This window comes from Haliotis rufescens, unplaced genomic scaffold, assembly GCF_023055435.1.
Source record: "Haliotis rufescens isolate VD_foot unplaced genomic scaffold, xgHalRufe1.0.p SCAF_3, whole genome shotgun sequence".
Taxonomy (NCBI): domain Eukaryota; kingdom Metazoa; phylum Mollusca; class Gastropoda; order Lepetellida; family Haliotidae; genus Haliotis; species Haliotis rufescens.
In genome coordinates this window covers 36,576,125-36,597,374 of record NW_025964001.1, presented here as the reverse complement: position 1 = coordinate 36,597,374, position 21,250 = coordinate 36,576,125, and the positions used below count along the sequence as shown (strand labels likewise).

Here is a 21,250-nt window from a genome sequence, read left to right as displayed (position 1 = left end):
AGGATGGTGGTCTGTAATGATCGGACCCGTGAAGATCTGGGGTAGATTAGGTCTTGCCTTAAACAGTGACTATGCTTGTCGTAAGAGGCGACAACAGGATCTTGGTCATATCCCAATTGCATGGATCGATGCTCATGATGTCATTCACTGGACTGTCCGGTCCAGACTTGATTATTTACAGACCGGCGTCATATGGCTGGAATATTGCTGAGTGCAGCGTTAAAACAACAAAACTCCAAACTGTAATAATCGAGTCAAGACCAGAAAATCCAGTGTTCGTTATCATGAGCATCGATCCACACAATTGGGATACGATCACATGCATCAACCATGTCAGCAAGCCTGACCACCCGATCCTGTTAGCCGCCTCTTACGACAAGCATGGTCACATATTAAAACAAGCATGGGTTGCTGAAGACCTATTCTAATCAGCACTTCCAATACAATCTGAGTTATATGCCTGAATAGTGCGACTGACATGAATCCGAATGCAACTCTCTGGCAATTTTATTACGGTGTTAGTCTCTTGTGCTTCCAGTCCCCATGACCAGTAGACATAAACCCACTAATGTATGAACATGTCTACTTATGAAAGAATTAAAAAATTAAAACAACCCAACCCACAATACTTGACAAAAAACCCAACTGTCAAAGATGTAATTCAATACAAGATAAAACATTCATTGTGTTCAGACCAAAAACCCATGCACAAAAAAATCACTTATAGTTCATTATGTTCAAAATCTCAACAGGGCAATGAAATATTCCTGATAAATAAATGTTCAAATTATTGACAAGAAATACAATTTCATGCAAAACAGAAAAAGTTCACAGAATCACTCATCTTTTCCGACTTGAAAGCGTATGTCAGCTTGTTGAGACGAAAGCCCAAAGTGACCCTGGTTGTAGTTTATGGATGGTGAAACAGATCGGGGAGATTCTGGGATTCGAACACATGTTCAGTATATCCAGGCACAGCCAAGGGGCTTAAATCCGCACAACATATTTCTGCTCTGAAGATCACTTGGCCACCCTTCCCATCCAGCTCCTCCCTTAACTGAACACCTCAAGTCAATATTTTCAATGTGTGAAGTGATTCTTTAAATGGCCGATTCATTTAGGTACATATTCCTGTACAGAAAGGACATAACAGTTTGTCAAATGCGTCTTAAAACATCATTTCACATCTACAGTACTGTGTATGATAATACAGGCAAAAGTTTCTGCTCACAAAAATATTTTGAAAACTTTGGTATTTTTGATTGAAATATATATTGTATATGGTATGTTGACTAAGTGAAGATACCCCAATACACCTGCAAAAATATACAGAAAGCTTGACAGTCTGACAATGAATTGGCAATCCGTCTGGTTGATCACCAAAGCACCGGTGCAGTCTTCCGTCCCTGGTTACACAGGCCGGAACTCCAGTTGTACTCAGCATCAAACACACATTCAGAACCACATGATCTCTGGAAAGTCGGGGGCACATGACGTGACATGTTGCATGACGTCTACGATGGGTAGTAGGAGCCGTATGATCCATATGCTCCGTAGTGAGAGTGGTAGGCGGGGTATGAACTCTGAAACAAGACATGGATATGCTACAACTATATGACAGATACTGTCTATCAAGGGCAACTACTAAAGGGGTTTCACTATTGCGACTGTATTGCACTCGTAGCCCACACTACTGCAATCATGTAATATAAATGAGTTGTGAGAGAATGTTGACTGATCAAACTCAGGCATAGTTTAAAGCAAGCTGCCAGCTGTCATGCTTGGCTAGCCCACAAGAGCAATTGAGTAAAAGTTTCACACCTCAATCAGCAATACTGCAGCAACATTATACGTGTTATCTTTATCTAGCATATATAATATATACTGGTATATATATATATATAATGACAGTTTGAAATGAACCATGAAAGTCAAGTGGTCCTTGTGATAGCCATAATGTTAAAACTTCAGTTGTAAGGGGTCCCTCGATTCAAATAATATGGGTGCTAACCTCAGACCCACTCTAATTTTGAATACTGATGATGTCCTAGATTTGTTCATGTAGCAAGGCTGAAACACTTGTATTGTTCAAGCTGTATGCACAACATGCAAAACGTACTGAATAGTTGGGCCAATGGTAGTTGTAGGTGTTGGTGTCTGCAGATGAATGATGACTTGAAGCATCTCCCGTTGCACTGCTGCCGTTTGTTTCAGACTTGTATTTATCATGTTTATGCTTCTTCTCCGGAGGTGCGTGATTATCATCTCTGAAACGACAATGTGAGTTATCTTTTTCATTGCATTGGTCAACAGTAAACAGGCTGCACAAACCAAGGTCATCCTGTCAAGAAGACACACACAGGCAAGTCACAGTGGGAAAGTCTTCTTCAGTGGTTTATTCAAGTATCATTCATACTTAGCAGCCATTACTGACCTTCAATTTTGTCAACTCTCACATTTTTTTTTTTCAGATGGGTTTTACCCCCCCCCCCCTACACAAAGGCTAGAAAGTAATAAAATAAATGCTTTTTAGTAAACACAATTTTCTGTTACCAAAGTTACAAAAATAAAACTGAGAGGACCTAAAGGATTATCACTGATACCAGTAATGAGGCTGACTCCCTCTATTATGGATCTTTTATTTTCAAGTAATTATTTGATGTTTTGTTTGATATTTCAAACCAATTCCCAACACTATTTATCGCCCTATTTCCAAAATAGTAACCCTGTTGTGGGCAGTTGAATAAGTAGCATCCAACAAACATGACTGATAGGTGTCCAGTAAAATGCTTGTGAATTGATCATTGTTTAAAGACAACTTAACAACTGTCCAGCGTATGTTCAGGATTGTTCACTCCATACATACATGGCATCCGGGTGCTTCTTCTTTCTATCACTGTTATGGTCTTTCACAAGCTTTTGATGTTCATCATATGCATCAGTTATTCTGAAGTAAAAAAACATACATGACAACTCCAACAGGATATATTCTGGATCACTGATCAACAATACTGTTTACTGGTATTCAAGACAGCTAGAATGTTGTCAGGGAAATATTACCATCAAGAAATTTTGGGTATGTTAAAGGTATCCTTCAAGTGAGGAATACTGTCTAATTTCTTTAGTCTGCATATGTTCTGTTAGGATAAGATGTATGGATGAACTTATTTATTACAATTAGGAGGAACTTTTCGATGGAGGTTCTAACATCGTTATTAAGCAAGTGAAATGATTGTCGCTCCTAATTGTAATAAAGAAGTTGTTCATCCATATATCTTACCCTTACTTAGAACGCCAACTTCTATATGCCTCTAAAATTTGCATATGTTTCCTTTAACCAAGTGACCCTCACTGTGGGACATATCAACCACATTCATCCATCTTGTCTGTGTTAATACTAGTCCTTATGATGATAACTATTGGGCAGTTTAGCAAGGACTATAGGACTAGTGCCAATTTCTAGCGCAGGTTAAAACATGTCTACCATCTGTCCTAGGTGAAGGTACAACATCTTACCGACAGACAGACTAGGCTGGGTAATATTGGCAACACGTTTAGATCAATATCAAGCTTGATATCATCTTGCAAGAGTGCCATCATGACTGGTCACAATATAAATGATCAGCATCATTCATGTTAGGAGATGTTATTCCAGACATCCTGATGGAGACAAAGTGAGGTGAAATGAGGTTTAATGTCATTGCACTTATATAGTGACGTGCATCCACATGTGTGTATGGCTGCTTGGTCTAGTACGGGTTAATGCCAATTTTATAGAGAGATACCATGTCGGAGGAGTTTAACATGAATACCCCACTCAAACACATTATACTGACTACGAGCAGGCCAGTCCTTGTTTTCGGCCCTTAATGCCAAGGGCTAGGCAGAGTAACAACAAGTACAATCTTTAAACGTCTTTTGGTATGACGCGGCCGGGGATCAAACCCGGGACCTTCCACTCTCCGGGTGGATGCTCTACCACTAGACCACAGAGGCGGTCGGTGATTAATAAGACCACCATGACTCACCTCTGAATACAGGTGCCAAAGTCTTCAAGGAACTCCATTCTCTTCTGTGAAACCTTCACCTTAAAATCTGCAGACAGGTCACTCTTGAGAGCGTTGCTAAACACATCCAAGACACGCTGCTCTTCAATGGGTTGTGTCTGATACTCAAGGTCAAGAAGCTGTAAGAACAACTTCTCATTCTTCTGGAAAACACAAGATGGAACTCCATGAGGGCAATGATAATCTTGGATTGGTACATTTCATTATAATATTAAACAAACTAATAATATTAAACAAAATGTGTTTAAAATATTTTGAGCATATGCTTTGTTTAAAGACGCACTCAGCAATATTCCAACTATATGATAACAGCCTGGATCAGACGTTTCCATGTTTCACGTTGTTTAACGCCGCACTCAGCAATATTCCAGCCAAATGATGGCAGTCTGTAAATAATCGAGTCTGGACCAAGCAATCAAGTGATTGACATCAGGAGCATTGATCCACGAAATTTGGATACGATGAAATGCATCAACAAAGTCAGCGAGTCTGACCATCTGATCCTGTTAGTCACTGTTTTATGCATGTCTGAAGCAGACAACCAAGAGATGATGCCATTGGAGGAGGTCATCTCTCAGTATAGGATGCTGGGGATCTATTCTAACCTGGCATCCCAAATGGGTTGTACATATGCAGGTATATGAATACATAAACTGACATGCAATGACGGGCCTTTAAGTGTTCAGTGTACACAATCTGATTACCAAATATTACTGTAGAATGTCACTGTATACCAATTGCATGGATTGATGCTCATGATGTTGATCACTGGATTGTCTGGTCCAGATTCAATTATTTACATCATCATATACCCCATAGCTGCAATATTGCTGAGTGCAGCGTTAAACAAAAAACAAGAAAGTTTAATGTGGGAGGAATACCAAAGCTATCTTAAGGATCGCGGTATGGGTGAATCTGGGATTCAAACCTGGGATAAGCAGATCCTGGAAGCTAAGGACCGTAACTCTGCATAGCAACTTGAGTCAAGTAAGGCCACAAAGCTATCAAGCACCCACTGACAAAGTGACTAACTCTTCTGAACTCTTAGATACAAAGGAAACATTTAAATACCTTATCTTTTTCCAAAGCTTCTGCCAAGACTTCTCTTGCTTTTTCTACATTACCCCTAATCTGGAAGACAAATACATTCACATAACATACATATCAATCAGAATATCTGGTAATAATAATCTTGAAATAATTTAAGATGTTTCACAATTATACTTGACCTGAAAATGAGATAGTTACACCTGGTTGCAAAAACAGAAAATATGAAGCTTTGTTTGTTGTTTAATGCCGCACTCAGCAATATTCCAGCTATATGACGCCAGTCTGTAAATAAGCGAGTCTGGACCAGACAATCCAGTGATTGATATCATGGGCATTGATCAACGCAACTGGGATACCATGACATGCATCAACCTAGTCAGAGAGCCTGACCACCTGATCCTTACAACAATCGAAGCTGCCTCTTACAACAACAGGGGTTGCTGAAAACCTATTCCAACCCGGATCTTCACGGGTGTGTTCTCAAGCAATATCCTTGACCATCCTTTCATTTGTAAATGGCAAGAATATGTAATTGACTTTTAAAGCATTTATTTTTTTATATACAAGCAGAAACATGATGCTTTCATGCAGGTGTTTTGCTGCATGTCTTGAAATGTCATGTCCATAATGTTCCTTTATTAAGCTCATGTCTCCAACTCCTCTTTCTTGTATATTCTTACCTTCCTGAGATAGCGTGCAAATTTGATTGAGTAGAAAGATCTGATAGCTGGTGTTGCTGCTTTAGTGATGTAGGATTGGTACAAGTTCTCCACATTTTCATGGTTGCCCTGGCGACGCTCCAGACTGATACGCCGCATAGACACCATTACAAGATTTGGCACATTTTTCTCAATGTTTGACAGGACATCACTTGCCTCTGGATAATTTCCTGGGGAAAAAAGTTCACAACTGTAATGGTTCATCATTAACTTTATATAATAAATATGTTTTATGAATCATTCATTTAATACTTGTACATGTACCATGGGAAGTCCCTGTAGTGAGTGAGTCAAGGAACAACTGTTTTCCCTCGCTATGTATCATGATACACATCAGATACCATGATACACATCACATAACATGATACACATAACAAGAAGAGGTGAAAGAACAACTATTTTCCCTTTACTTTCATTTCTACCTAAACATCTTTGAGTCCAACAGAAATAAACATAAAAAATCCCCATACAAATCAATCTGAAGAATGAAAGTAGGCCACAGTCTCAGATAATGAGTCCACCATTCGTAAAATAAACTGCAATTTGAAAAAAAGTTTCAATCTAAAGTGGATGAGAAAACATGTATATTCATGAGAAGTAATTACAGCCAGAACGTTACAACACAAACATCTGTGGGTGGCAACACAATGTTGATACAGACCCCCAGCATCCACTCACACAGGCCCCTAGTGATCACACACACAACAACACAATCAGCTGTAGGCAGACATTGCCCTTAAACAAAGCCTACCTAAGTGGAAAAAGACAAAACGTGTTCATAAACAATTCAAGCATGAAACTACACCTGAGCTCATCACACAATGTTAAATTGCACTTTATTGTTAAATCCTCAAAACAAAGAGGGTTGTGATAGGTAATGACAATTAAAACAAATCCCTTACTAAAACAACCCCACTGGAGCAAAGGATGTGTTGACTGTTGTACAAACAAGGCCTCTACTAATAGACTAGGAGGAGGTTCATAGATTATATAAATTACAAGCAGGTCTTCCTCAGTCACACATTTGAAGATAGCCACACTGATACATCCTCATAAAGCAGAATGGGCAGCCGTGTATCTCGACTTCAAAAGCCTGCACAGGGAGGACAGACGTGTCCTCAAGACCTGATAAACAAGCATGACATGGCCATAGAACGAGCACACTCCATAGGTTAGTTCACATTCCAATTAATTCTGTTAATACTTTCTGTAACAAGAACTTCATCTCCCAACTTGCCCTACATACTTCTTACGGAGAAATTCCTGTCGAAGATATGATATTCAGTGCTTGACATTGGTAAAAAACTCCAGTGTAAATATTATATTTATTCACAGACTTCACATAGATGTGTACAATTCCATGGATAAATTCCCTCCCTTGCCTGTCGACACTGGCATCATAAGATTGGTAACATTGAAATATTCTTTCACCTCTTGCAGATAAGTACATCACAGAGCTATCAAGGAAGCTGACCTCCCAAGTCCCCAGTGGCCACATCCGGCATGGCATGCTGTTGCTACAGAGGAAGTGTATCGCGGAGGGTGTGCGTGAGATGTACATGAGATACGCCTTCGACAAGTACCTACAAGTCAGGAGATGCTACAGGAGTGCCGGCCACCCCATCCAGGAGCTGACAGCAGAGGAGTACCTCGCAGACATCAAGCAGGGCAGAGCCATATCCATCGGCATGTCCAGAGAACATAATGTGTTTCAGCGGCACGGATAGTTTAAGGAACAATACTGGATGGTACTTGATGACAGGCATGGCTTCACAGTGAAGGCCATAAAGAAACTTGATCACCGAGTTTCTGTCCTCATACTCACTGGCATCCTTGTGAAACTTCAAATAGTTCCAAGCAACTTGCTGCTGACTCAGTCTACTTGTACAGATACAAATTGTCCATTGAAATGGTTCAGCAATTCAGGGGTGCCTGTTTGCAATATTTTCATCACAAGGCTTAGTGCTCTAGTCACTTAGTGCTGGGTCATTTTTGTTATACAGAATTATACATATTTGTTACAATTTGTGAAATAAAAAAATTATTAAAATGAATTAATGTTTATTGTCAATAAATATCTTCTGCCTTGTTGCTGTTTATAGACACAGATAGCATCTGTACAAGGGCATACAGGGTTAGAACTAAACTCAAAACTTTCTAGCCCGGGTAAAGATGAAATGTTCCTAATGTTAAAACAACGCGGAAATGGGGAAATTTGTGCCACAGGTGATAGTACTATCCCCAGGCTGGCAGTCTAGTGTTACGTTGTAACCCTGGCAGACTTTGATGGCAATAGGTAACATGTGAGCAATTCTCCTCCTCTTGCTAATAAGTCAGCTGAACACCAACTCACCAACTATCAAATTAATTACCCATACATTACACAGGGAAAACATCTATAAAAATTATATGTCTGTTTTAATACTTCATCCCATTATATGAAAATATTTGGATTTTCCAAATAAGATTATAAATAAGGTGTCAATAAGTTGACTGTAGTATGAAATGCAAGAACAATGCTCTTTGTTCCCAATTCCTGACTGGCTTCCAATTCTTGGCTTGGAAACTATCCATTGTCCTGCTAATGACAAGCTCACTGTGTGATAGACAATAGTAGGTGATGCAGTAGGGAGACCAAGACCAGGCCTTTCACAAAACTAGCATGGAAAACTGAATGTCTTGATTGCCTTATTGTCAGTGTAACCATAGTCAGCTCTTTGTTGTTACACTAAGCCCAATCACTATTACACTAATGCCAATCACTATTACACTAAGCCCAATCACTATTACACTAAGCCCTATCACCACACCTTCAGTGTTCTTAATTGGCTTCTCACCTGGCTTCCTCATTATATTGTTATCTCTGTACATTAATTAACTGTACCTTGTTTAAACATCATTTTGTCTATATGCTTACTCAGTATTTACCTGATGAAGGGCACGAAGCAGCTCTTAATCACTACAAAGACCATGTTTGTTGTCCATAAAAGGAGTGTCATGTAGGCATGCCCTCAGATTGCCAAGTTACCTTGTCTCTCCTCAAACGCTGCCCAAGATAGGTGAATGTACGGCTTCTTCAGCAAGTGGATTGTACAGGCTCGCTGGTACACGCTCCTCACGCCGTCTACATTGTGCTGTTCTAGGTATTTGGCGTACTGCAAATATACCAAATACCTAGGTTATGTGTATACTTAGATGACATCTTTTTATTTTACTTCAGTTTTGACAAGGTTCTTTTCACCCAGTGTGAATGTAGATCTAATTCACACCCATTCAATTTTTTGGTTTTTCGTGGTTTGGAAAACATGGCAATTTACATAGACAGGGACATTTTACTCACTTTCATCCAGAAGTCTTCATAAAGTGCACATGCGATCATACATCTCTCAAACAGCACAACCACTCGTTCATGGGATCCATTTTCTATCTCATAGTCCAAGTATTCTCGCCAGTTTTTCAGCTGAGCTCTTTCAAGAGGTTTCACATGGAAATATGGGCGACGAATCTGAAACACAGGGCGGTTCCATTGGCTTGAGAAATAGCAAACTGACATGATTCAATGTATGAGTGGTTATCTTTCTCAACACAGGACAGACATTTAACTATTTTGCACAGAAATCCTCCTAATTCAGGATGCAGTTGAATATATCGAATTAACTCTTTTTGCAAATATCATTTCAGTCAAATTTCAGTCACATGTTTTGAAATCATTTGTATAGATCATAGTCAGAAGTTTCACTTTACATATTGATACTCATTTTTTTAGATAACAAAATGAACCTACAGTTTTCTTAACACGAAAACTTACAGCCTCCTCATAAGTCCATCTTTTGCTGACTTCATCCTCATTCAGTCTGTGGACTGTCTCTTGGTTTTCCAAGATCCGCTCCCGCAACCTCTTGGCTTCATCTTCATCAGCCTGTGAGTACAGGTATCAGTTGGTCAAACACAACAAGTTGGTACAGGACAGTACAGGTATCAGTTGGTCAAACACGACAAGTTGGTACAGGACAGTACAGGTATCAGTTGGTCAAACACAACAAGTTAGTACAGGACAGTACAGGTATCAGTTGGTCAAACACGACAAGTTGGTATAGGACAGTACAGGTATCAGTTGGTCAAACATGACAAGTTGGTACAGGACAGTACAGGTATCAGTTGGTCAAACACAACAAGTTGGTACAGGACAGTACAGGTATCATTTGGTCAAACACAACAAGTTTGTACAGTACAGGACAGTACAGGTATCAGTTGGTCAAACACAACAAGTTGGTACAGGACAGTACAGGTATCAGTTGGTCAAACACAACATGTTGGTACAGGACAGTACAGGTATCAGTTGGTCAAACACAACAAGTTGGTACAGGACAGTACAGGTATCAGTTGGTCAAACACAACAAGTTGGTACAGGACAGTACAGGTATCAGTTGGTCAAACACAACAAGTTGGTACAGGACAGTACAGGTATCAGTTGGTCAAACATAACAAGTTGGTACAGGCCAGTACAGGTATCAGTTGGTCAAACACAACAAGTTGGTACAGGACAGTACAGGTATCAGTCGGTCAAACATAACAAGTTGGTACAGGACAGTACAGGTATCAGTTGGTCAAACACAACAAGTTGGTACAGGACAGTACAGGTATCAGTTGGTCAAACATAACAAGTTGGTACAGGACAGTACAGGTATCAGTTGGTCAAACACAACAAGTTGGTACAGGACAGTACAGGTATCAGTTGGTCAAACACAACAAGTTGGTACAAGACAGTACAGGTATCAGTTGGACAAACACAACAAGTTGGTACAGGACAGTACAGGTATCAGTTGGTCAAACACAACAAGTTGGTACAGGACAGTACAGGTATCAGTTGGTCAAACACAACAAGTTGGTACAGGACAGTAAAGGTATCAGTTGGTCAAACACAACAAGCTGGTACAGGACAGTACAGGTATCAGTTGGTCAAACACAACAAGCTGGTACAGGACAGTACAGGTATCAGTTGGTCAAACACAACAAGTTGGTACAGGACAGTACAGGTATCAGTTGGTCAAACACAACAAGTTGGTACAGGCCAGTACAGGTATCAGTTGGTCAAACACAACAAGTTGGTACAGACAGTACAGGTATCAGTTGGTCAAACACGACAAGTTGGTACAGGACAGTACAGGTATCAGTTGGTCAAACACGACAAGTTGGTACAGGACAGTACAGGTATCAGTTGGTCAAACATAACAAGTTGGTACAGGACAGTACAGGTATCAGTTGGTCAAACATAACAAGTTGGTACAGGACAGTACAGGTATCAGTTTGTCAAACACAACAAGTTGGTACAGGACAGTACAGGTATCAGTTGGTCAAACACAACAAGTTGGTACAGGACAGTACAGGTATCAGTTGGTCAAACACAACAAGTTGGTACAGGACAGTACAGGTATCAGTTGGTCAAACACAACAAGTTGGTACAGGACAGTACAGGTATCAGTTGGTCAAACACAACAAGTTGGTACAGGACAGTACAGGTATCAGTTGGTCAAACACAACAAGTTGGTACAGGACAGTACAGGTATCAGTTGGTCAAACACAACAAGTTGGTACAGGACAGTACAGGTATCAGTTGGTCAAACATAACAAGTTGGTACAGGACAGTACAGGTATCAGTTGGTCAAACATAACAAGTTGGTACAGGCCAGTACAGGTATCAGTTGGTCAAACATAACAAGTTGGTACAGGACAGTACAGGTATCAGTTGGTCAAACATAACAAGTTGGTACAGGACAGTACAGGTATCAGTTGGTCAAACATAACAAGTTGGTACAGGACAGTACAGGTATCAGTTGGTCAAACATAACAAGTTGGTACAGGCCAGTACAGGTATCAGTTGGTCAAACACGACAAGTTGGTACAGGACAGTACAGGTATCAGTTGGTCAAACATGACAAGTTGGTACAGGACAGTACAGGTATCAGTTGGTCAAACATGACAAGTTTGTACAGGCCAGTACAGGTATCAGTTGGTCAAACATGACAAGTTGGTACAGGCCAGTACAGGTATCAGTTGGTCAAACATAACAAGTTGGTACAGGACAGTACAGGTATCAGTTGGTCAAACATAACAAGTTGGTACAGGACAGTACAGGTATCAGTTGGTCAAACATAACAAGTTGGTACAGGACAGTACAGACAGCAAAAATCTTACTGTAAGCCTTTTTTCAAAACACTGATCAATAGAGCTATACTACTGGTATCATGATACACCACATCAAATAGTAAGAAATGATGAAATCACTGAAATACAGGTCTAATACCTCTTTCTTCGTACATTTATTTAATGTTATCTGAAAAAATTTAACAAAGATACCCACAAGAACAAACCATTTTTAAATGAAGGGATGGTTATTAAATTTAACAGTCGGCACGTCCTCAGGTACCACGTCCTTGTGCTCTGCCATGCTTACAGTTGGTGCTATGGTATAATACTACTTCTGCCATTATGGGATGTAACTCTATTAGTTCCTGTTCTATTTATAGCGTATCGTGATCTCACAAACTGAAAGTATTGTGTGTATCTTAGTATCGATGATACCGTAGGTATCGGTGTATCGGTACAGCCCTACTGGTCAATGTTACAATTCAGACAATGTTTACACACTTGTTGGTGAGTTGGTCAAAATCTACAGATTGGATGTACATCAACTGTTACACCATTTCTTTTTGAACACATTACCATGGTCAGAACCAACTCTTTTTTCAAACCTCTAACAAATCTGACTGAGATATGAGTGGACATGCTGAAGTTAATAAAATACTGAAAACCCTTATTAAGCATACGTCTGAATATTTCCATCTTAATACTGGATACCTGTAGATACAACACCAGCAGAATCTTTTTTTCAAAATGATGTATAAATTATCAAAGACAACCCAAAATATGATTCTATCAGATGAATGATATCAAAGCCTTAATAACAATAAGAATTAGGAACCAGTTACAATGAACTCACCATCCCCCCAACAGCTTCTACCCCAGGTGGTGCCTCCACCCCAGGGGGAGCATCCTCCCCAGGTGGGGCCTCAGAGCCTGCCTCCTCGTCTTCGACCTTAACAACGCTGGCCTTAACCACCTCTTGCCGCAGCTTCAAGAACTCATCCAGACTCAGTATATCCTTCGGGTGGTTCTCCATTATGTGCTTCTTGAAACTGAAACAGTTCCAGATAGGTGAGTGGGTGAGAGATGTGAGTGAGTGAGTGAGTGAGTGAGTGAGTGAGTGAGGATGAGGATGAGGATGAGTATGAGTATGAGTATGAGTATGAGTATGAGTGAAGATGAGGATGAGTGAGGATGAGTGAGAGAGGGTGAGTGAGTGAGTGAGCGAGCGAGTCCACCACAAACGGGCTTCACACATTGTTGAAGGCTGACCCTTAGAGTGGCCTCCCTTTGTGGCCCCAGCCTTAGATCATTCCTGTCAGAGTGACCAATATCAAAAACAAAATTTGACTGCTTGGCTTTAGCTTTATTTCACAAACACGGCATGATGATTTAAGCACTAGGCTGCCCCACCGCCCCTATTAACCAAAAAAGCAACAAATTACCTCAAACACATCAAAATGTACCCACTGTTATCTAAGGGTTTTTCACAAATATATTGAGTTCTGTTTCATGAATTGCTTCCTTAATTCAGAACAGATTCCAATCTTTAACCACTGGCATGTTCATTTTGTTTGTTTAGCGCAACATGCCCGCCATGTCTGGACCAGACAGTCCAGTGATTGATATCATGAGCATTGATCTACATAATTGGGATATGATGACTTTCATCAACCAAGTCAGCAACAGACATATTTACTTCAAATCGCATGGAAACCTTTTGACAATAAATATTTAAGAGCAGGTTCAAAAGGAAAGCTAGCTGTCAACACGTGTTCATAGTGATTATTTTTAGTAGTGAACTTGAAATGCATATTACATATTTTGTGAGATTTAACTTACAAAAATGGGGGTTATTTAACAAGTAGTAATAAATTTATTGTAGCAAGTGCATCATCTTCTATCGATACAAAATAAAACGTACCATGTGTCATATCATCATATGAAAAGACATGATGCACAGGTGCACCGGTACACCAGTGTATCGTTTCACCCCTGCCATATAAGAGTTACCTGCTAGTTATTTGGTGATTGGCAGAGTTACGGTTAGCACATTCCAGTTATATCATTGGGTGTCAAGTTACTGTCAACTTAAAGATGGCCTGCCTATAATCATGATAATTGAATCTAGACTGGACAACCAGGACTGATCCACACAAAGGGGATAATGACACTCATTAAGCAAAATTACACCTTCTAGCCATCTGATCCAAACTTTTGTAAGCTTTTACTGACAATTTCCCATTGTTTTTCCAAACTCCTAGACTTACTTGTCATAGTGATGGCTGTACAGCTGTGTGGGAATTGATAACAATCGCTTGTACAACTGTGTCACCAGCTTCTTGTTGAGTCGCATGTTTTCCCACGATATATAGGAGTCCCATAGTTTGTCGGAGCGGAAGTCTGTGCCAGCTGCCGTGATTGACCTCTCATACAGTCTAGACAATTCAAACATCACCCATTAAACAAAGACAGAGTTGATACTTATGACAAACAAGCTGGCCAGTGAATTGTGCACTAATATTCACATTAGATATTGAATACCTCCATATCAAGGTCAAGCCTAGGTTTGTTTGTTTGTTAAACGCCACACTCAGCAATATTCCAGCTATATGTCGGCGATCTGTAAATAATCAAATCTGGACAATCCAGTGATTGACATCATGAGCACCGCTCCACGCAATTGGGATACAATGACATGCATCAACTCAGTCAGGGAGTCTGACCACCCAATCCCGTTAGTCACCTTTTACAAACCAAGAATCATAAACAGGGTGAATTGAAGATTTTAATCTATGATTATAGGATTCCAGGAAAACTAAAAGATGCACTCCTGCATGGTGAATTTTGGTGCCTTATAAGGACTGGACCTCACATCCCCCCTTCTTCCCTTAAAAAAAGATGCTTAAAAATGTGTAAAATCAATTCAGATTAAGAACTCACTTTGCAAACTTTAGTTATAACAAACTTCATGTTGTATCCAGGCAAGTTTGTTCGTTTTTTAACACCGCACTCAGCAATATCCCAGCTATATGACGACGGTCTAAATAATCGTATCAGGACCAGACAATCCAGTGACTGTCATCATGAGCATCGATCCACTCAATTGGGATACGATGACATGCATCAACCCAGTCAGCGAGCCTGACAACCCGGTCCCATTTGTTAAGCATAGTCGCCTGTTACAGCAAGCATGGGTTGCTGAAGACCTTTTCTACCCCAGATCTTCACAGGCAAGGTTGACAGTGACAACACAAAGAAACCTACTTCCGTATCTTCTCCTCCCCATCTTCATGAGACCCAAACTCAGTGATGTAGAAGTTGAGGTAATGCAGCCACAGCTCAACGCTTAACGGGATCGCCTTAACTCCACGCTCAAACACCTGATAAAACAAGAAACACATATTTAACGCAATCAACACAGCACTTATACCTTTACCCTGGGTACGAGGTTACAAGGGAAATCCACAAAACCACGGAACCCGAGCGAATCCGATTCACGATGAATTACAACTGATTTCATTACCGTGACTATTTCCCAGTGCACGCCTGTGTTGAAGGCTGGCCCTCAGAGTGGTCTCCCTTTGTGGCCCCGGCCTTAGATCATTCATGTCAGAGTGACAAATTTCAAAAGCGAAATTTGACTGCTAAGTTTTAGCTTAATTTCACAAACCCGGTGTTTGTACGTGGGAAGCACTCCATGCATTGGGTGCAATTTTCTGCAAAGAAAAACATGGCATAAAAAAAACATGAACAAATCTCGTACCCTACAATCTAAATTGTTGTTGAAAATTCTTTTCCTTTTCACTTATTTTCTGTTAAGTCTCTGGAGGACAAAAAAAAAAGTTGAGCAATTTATCTGCTTGCGAAGGGTGCCTATATTTACAGAAGCTATTGTGAAAAAATAAAAGCCAGTGTCTGACGAATACCAGAACACAACTAGGTTTTTCTAAGGTATTGGTATGAGATGAAAGCTAAATTTCATCGCAACAAAGTTTTCCAAAATGCTTGTTTTAACTTTCAAAGAAATGTGATAATTTGTGGTGTTCAAAATATAATAGTCAGGAAGTTATATTTAAGAACTTCTATTCTAGATGTGCATAGTTTTCAACTGAGATATATGCGGTACATCTTTCACAAAATAAGCAATAGCTTTGCAACTTTCGAGGTTTTAAAGTATTCCCTTTCAACTATTGCTATTTAGATTCCTTGCATCTTCCCGAGGCAAGTGAGTTAACTGACTATAAAGTCCAGTTTCCACCCTTGCCGAACTAGGCTGGTATTATGGAGTTACATTTTGGCTGGACTAACGAGTCTATGCATAGTCCAATCACAATCGCACAAGGAAATTGAAATCCGGTCCGTAAACTTTCATGCAGATTTCCGATCGATTGCAGGATTTGCAAAGTATGTGCACCGCCAACTCGAAATCAACAGATATTTTCCAAAACTTTTCATGTTTTTAATCAAGGTGCTCACATGATTTGATGCACTTGGCGATGTAAGACCCGTTTTGTCACAATATAGATCTTGATTATCGATCAGATCGTCTTGACCGGGTGCCACCATTTTGTTTGAAGCAAATGCAAGTGATACGAGAGGTGGAATCCATAGGAGAGGCAAAGAAGGGACATAACTCGTAATAGCCACTGGTGGCGCTATGATCGAGCCCAGGGATTCAGCCAAGTTCAGCAAGGGTAGAAACTGGACTTTTAAACTCATTTAACTCTCTTGCCTCTGGAAGATGGATTCCTTGGTGTTACAAGCTTGTTTAAAGCTAAGATGGGTTTGAGAAAGATTCATTTCTGGAATTACGAGCACTTAAGGGAGCTTAGGTTCTTTTCATGGACACTTTCCTCGAGCAGTGAACAGGATCCTATGAAGCAAAAACCTACGGTTGGTAGAAAGAGAACTGTAAAACAAATAGATAAACTGCATGTTTGTAACCATGCATGTATCAGTCAATAGATTGCACAAAATGTTTTGTCACTGTAAATACCGTGTACAAAATTTGTCATTCTCCCTAAAACATGTAAGCAAAATGTAGCTATGGAAGCAGGATAAGGACCTATCAGGATGCACCCAGTGTTAAATAAAAAGGTGAAAGAGTGTCTGAAATAACAATGGAAAGATAAATTGTTCAAAAAACCCACTGTTGGTCAGAGTGATGTGAAAATCTAGAACTTGATGGTCAAACATAAAAAACCCAATTCAGATTCTGTCACAGAGATTTGAATGCAACAGCACTAAAATAAAGCAAAGCAGTCATCTAAAAATAATTATCCTTTGGTCTCTCCTATGTAACAAACCACCTACCATGATCTCTTTGATTAGGATAATGAAACAACTACCTCTCCCAAAGGTAATATCCTATAAATTTTCCACCTACATATGAAACTGTTAAGGAGTGCTTGAGAAGACTTTGTGTGATAAACACTGAAGAGCGACTTTGCAGTCTTCTCATGCTGAAATCAACAGAACCAAAGTTAAAATTAAACTTGCACAATTTGACAAACATATATTGAAGTCAAGTCTTGGGGATTCTCCATATCTGCCATTTCGAGACGTCTTAAAATTCAATGGTAAAAGTACATACCGCCAAAGCTCGGTCAACGTCAGTAAATTTCTTCTCCATATCGCTGTATTTCTTCCAGTAACCATAGCAATAAGGATAGTGACTGAAGAATGCATCATAAGCCTCCTCTGCAGCTTGTAAGTTGTTCTGAGGAAAAGAAATAAACATGGCTCACAACATCTTCAAGTTACATGTATTGAGAAGCATGGATACATCTTGTCCAATATTCACAACTTCAAGTGACAACTGACAAATGCTAAAAGACTTTAAATATCAGGATTTATCTAGCTTTAATTAGGACCAATATTTAGTCATTATATTAACAGTGTGTGACAATTAAGTTCAAGTCATTATAGATCCATGTGCTTGAACCTAAACATGTCAAACCCATACACTACAGTTAATATACAGCAACAATGAAAAAACCCTGATCTTTCAATCTTAATAAACATCTGACCAATAGCCAGTTGTCAGGTACATCTCAATTTGTTATGACCAACTGAAATTATTGAAAAGACTAATCATCAGTCTGTTATTAATGTCACACACTGCTACGGACAGATACTTAAATACCCACTTCTTGGCTGTCCAGGAGTCTAAAACAGGCACCAAGTCAACATTTCTGGATACATACCTGCACATTTTTGGGTGCCACACCCTCAACTGCATTAAAGCTGGATTTCTTGAAAAAAGATATTGATTTTAAATTTATTTTAATCACTATATAATTGGAACAATAACATCGACAGTATATGCTTATGGCGATTCATATCAAGCTGACTGAATATTATCATGTATGTAATATCATGCCTTACCTCTTGCTCAACAAACTGCAGCAGGTATGTCCAACCAGTAAAGTCATTGGGATTCTCCTTCACTGCCTTCCAATACTTGTCCAGCTCAGACTCTTTCTCCGTTTTCTCTGCCTTCTCTACTACGTCAGTTTTAGCCTCTGTCACCATTGCTGTTTCTGAAACACCAACTGATCTTTGAGTTGTTCAGCATCAACATGTTTACTAACAGGCGTGTGTGCTGCAATTTGATTGGTTGAAAAACACTAAATGGGATTGGATCCCGGAAATCAGATTTTTCACCATTGTTCACTCCATATGAATACTTTAGCAATCTCATTATATCTGATCTTAGTACTCGCTACCGCTAAACAAAGACCTGAGGACATCCCATTATGCGTCATCCGACCAATCAGAGTGTCGCTTACCAGATTGGGGAAAGTGACAGTCGGAATGTGTTTTATAATAATGCAACCTACAAAAAACTAAACATGGGATATTCCAAATGATAGTTGGGGTATTTATGACTGAATCTGTCATCAAAATCATCGTCTATCGCTTGCTTCAATCGGATATTTGAACGGAAGAGACTTTGTATTGTCTGTTGGATGTACTGCCATACAGTTTAGGCCATCTATTAGCCATTCCAGAGGGTTCTTTTGTCCAGTTTTCAAATTTTAATCAACCATTTGTCAAAATATGTTTCGAAGCGTAGTCACCAGTTTGAAACTAGTGCTGTTAAGCTCAAGAAAGCTGCCTTCTGATTGGCTAATGTCAACTTCTTGTCAGTCATTCCATTGGTCGGTCAAAGTTTGCAAAATGTTTGTCTGGAATGACCCTGTAATGGGATGTCCTCAGATCTTTGTTTAGCGGTAGCGAGAACTATGATCTGATTTTAATGCAATTAATACTTTTCCTGATATTAAAGTATATTTTTTTATTTATTTGTTAAACTTTCTTTACATCAAGTAAATATTGGCCGCATCTGGCTAAAACTGTCAAAAAGTTTCTACTCAAAAACACCCACAAATCTGAAAGCATGTGTTTACCTCCTATTATGCTAGACAAGTACTTAGTGTACCTGTTAATTGTTTTGTAAAATAAGTATTGGAATCACATGTATCTTATACATACCATCCTCAAACATTTGCAAGGTTTACAATAACATCAAATAGGTTTTCAAAACAAACATCCATCAGTAACAGTAAACCAGTATAAACACTGTAGTGTCAGATATGTATCAAATAGTAAATACTATGGGTTTGACACGATTCGTATCAGAATTCATATCCAACCACAACCCTGAATCACTTGTTTTTCAATTTCAGAGATCAAATATTGGAAACTGAAGCAGAAACATGTAGGCTAGAGGGTACTGTTTATGTTATGCTATTTATAGCCAACCCGGAAATACTATCCTCGTGTTATGAGTTTTTGAGCCCTAAGAAGCATTTTTCATTATGTGTCTAATAACAATCCCTTTACACTAAAATTAAGTCTTACCTTTGAGAACATGTATTTCTCTTAACACTTTGAGGGTCAAATGACCATGTCTTGTTAATTTTATAGCAATAATGCCTTGCCAAACGAGAAGAGTCGATCTGGCGCCATCTTGTTACCGTCACATAATTTCGAGCCCCTTCATTATAGTCAAGTTAAAAATAGATGTACAGTCCGAGACATGAAATTACAGACAGGATGTTTACAAAAATCAGCTGATACATAATCGGTCCATACGATTGTTCTGATGCAAAATTATCATCAGATCAAGTCTGATTAAAATGGGCATTAGTGAAAAAGTAAGTTTTCAGATGTGTTTTCATAAAACTTATGGAATATCTTTATGTTGTATATATATGAATGAATTATGTAGCTTATTTCACAACTTAACTTCAGCAGCAAACGGTGAACACTTTCATGCTTACAGTGGGTTTTGAAGCATCTACCTTGATTTATGTCATTAAGTGAGTGGTCACATATATTGTTAGGGGCACGAAATCGTGTGACGGGATACAGAATCTGTTGTTATTCACGTTTTTTACACCAATATAACTTAATCGAATGTACTGTCTATATTACGATACAGGGGTTGTAAATTGATACATGTACTTTATCGCCGAGCCTCGTATTGCGATACAATACTTTATTGCTGTGTCTTACACCACTATAACAAACATGTCTGGTGAATATATTTTTTATTAGGAATGCATCATCATTAAATTTGTAACATTATTGTATCCATGGTTGTCTCATATATTTCACTGAACCATTCAAAGGTAGAAATTGCAATACGAATGGAAAAAAACACCTTGCACATAAAATGCTGCAATCTGGTAATATCGCACATATAGGCCTATTGCACTTCGACATAGCAGTTTCACGTTAATACATGTGCCATGTGAGAAAATCTGTAAATCTACTCTAAACCTTTCATTTCCAACTCTGCACTGCCTTGTGCATTGATTGTCATGACCATTAATTGTATTGTATGAGTAAAATTAAAATGTAAACACTAGTTCTGGCTAGTTTTCTTTTCCAACTTTTTTCCACGTATGTGGTCGACAAAATCTGGAAATATGTATCTCTGATAAAAATTTAGATCATTATCCACATGCATTAAATTAGCATAGGTCTCAATGCCTTAAATCAACATAGGATTACCTTGATTATCATCAGCCTGTTTCTTGAGTTCCTCACTCGGTGGAGCTGGCTCCATTTCTGGTTTACCCATATCTTCCGACATTTTGAACTAAACCTAAACTCCTACCATTGCGCTTAACATTTAGAGCATTGGGTATTGATTCCTTGTGACACTGTGTGGAGTTTATTGATATTCTTGCAGACGGCTGTTATGTCCCTTCAATTGTTAGGACGTATTGAGAATATACCAGCTAAGTCTTCGGG

At 39.2% G+C, this 21,250-nt stretch overlaps 1 protein-coding gene across 4 annotated transcripts; it reads right to left on the bottom strand.

The window, feature by feature from the left end:
* Positions 1–305: 305 nt before the first annotated feature.
* LOC124119021 (pre-mRNA-processing factor 39-like) lies at positions 306–21,231 on the bottom strand. 4 transcript variants are annotated; one of them, XM_046481399.2, is made up of 16 exons: positions 21,008–21,231; positions 18,371–18,537; positions 18,190–18,237; positions 17,577–17,702; positions 15,248–15,363; positions 14,251–14,418; positions 12,837–13,032; positions 9,645–9,755; positions 9,177–9,341; positions 8,865–8,991; positions 5,798–6,006; positions 5,139–5,198; positions 4,029–4,210; positions 2,867–2,947; positions 2,120–2,267; positions 306–1,583 (listed from the first exon to the last, which is right to left on the bottom strand). In XM_046481399.2, exons 1-16 carry the CDS (start codon positions 21,087–21,089, stop codon positions 1,515–1,517), a joined length of 2,055 nt encoding a protein of 684 aa, XP_046337355.1. In that variant the 5' UTR covers positions 21,090–21,231; the 3' UTR covers positions 306–1,514. The 4 variants fall into 4 exon arrangements, with proteins under 4 accessions (XP_046337355.1, XP_046337364.1, XP_046337372.1 ...); XM_046481408.2 differs by having other exon boundaries at positions 18,371–18,525; XM_046481416.2 differs by lacking the exon at positions 18,190–18,237.
* Between the last annotated feature and the right edge of the window lie 19 nt (positions 21,232–21,250).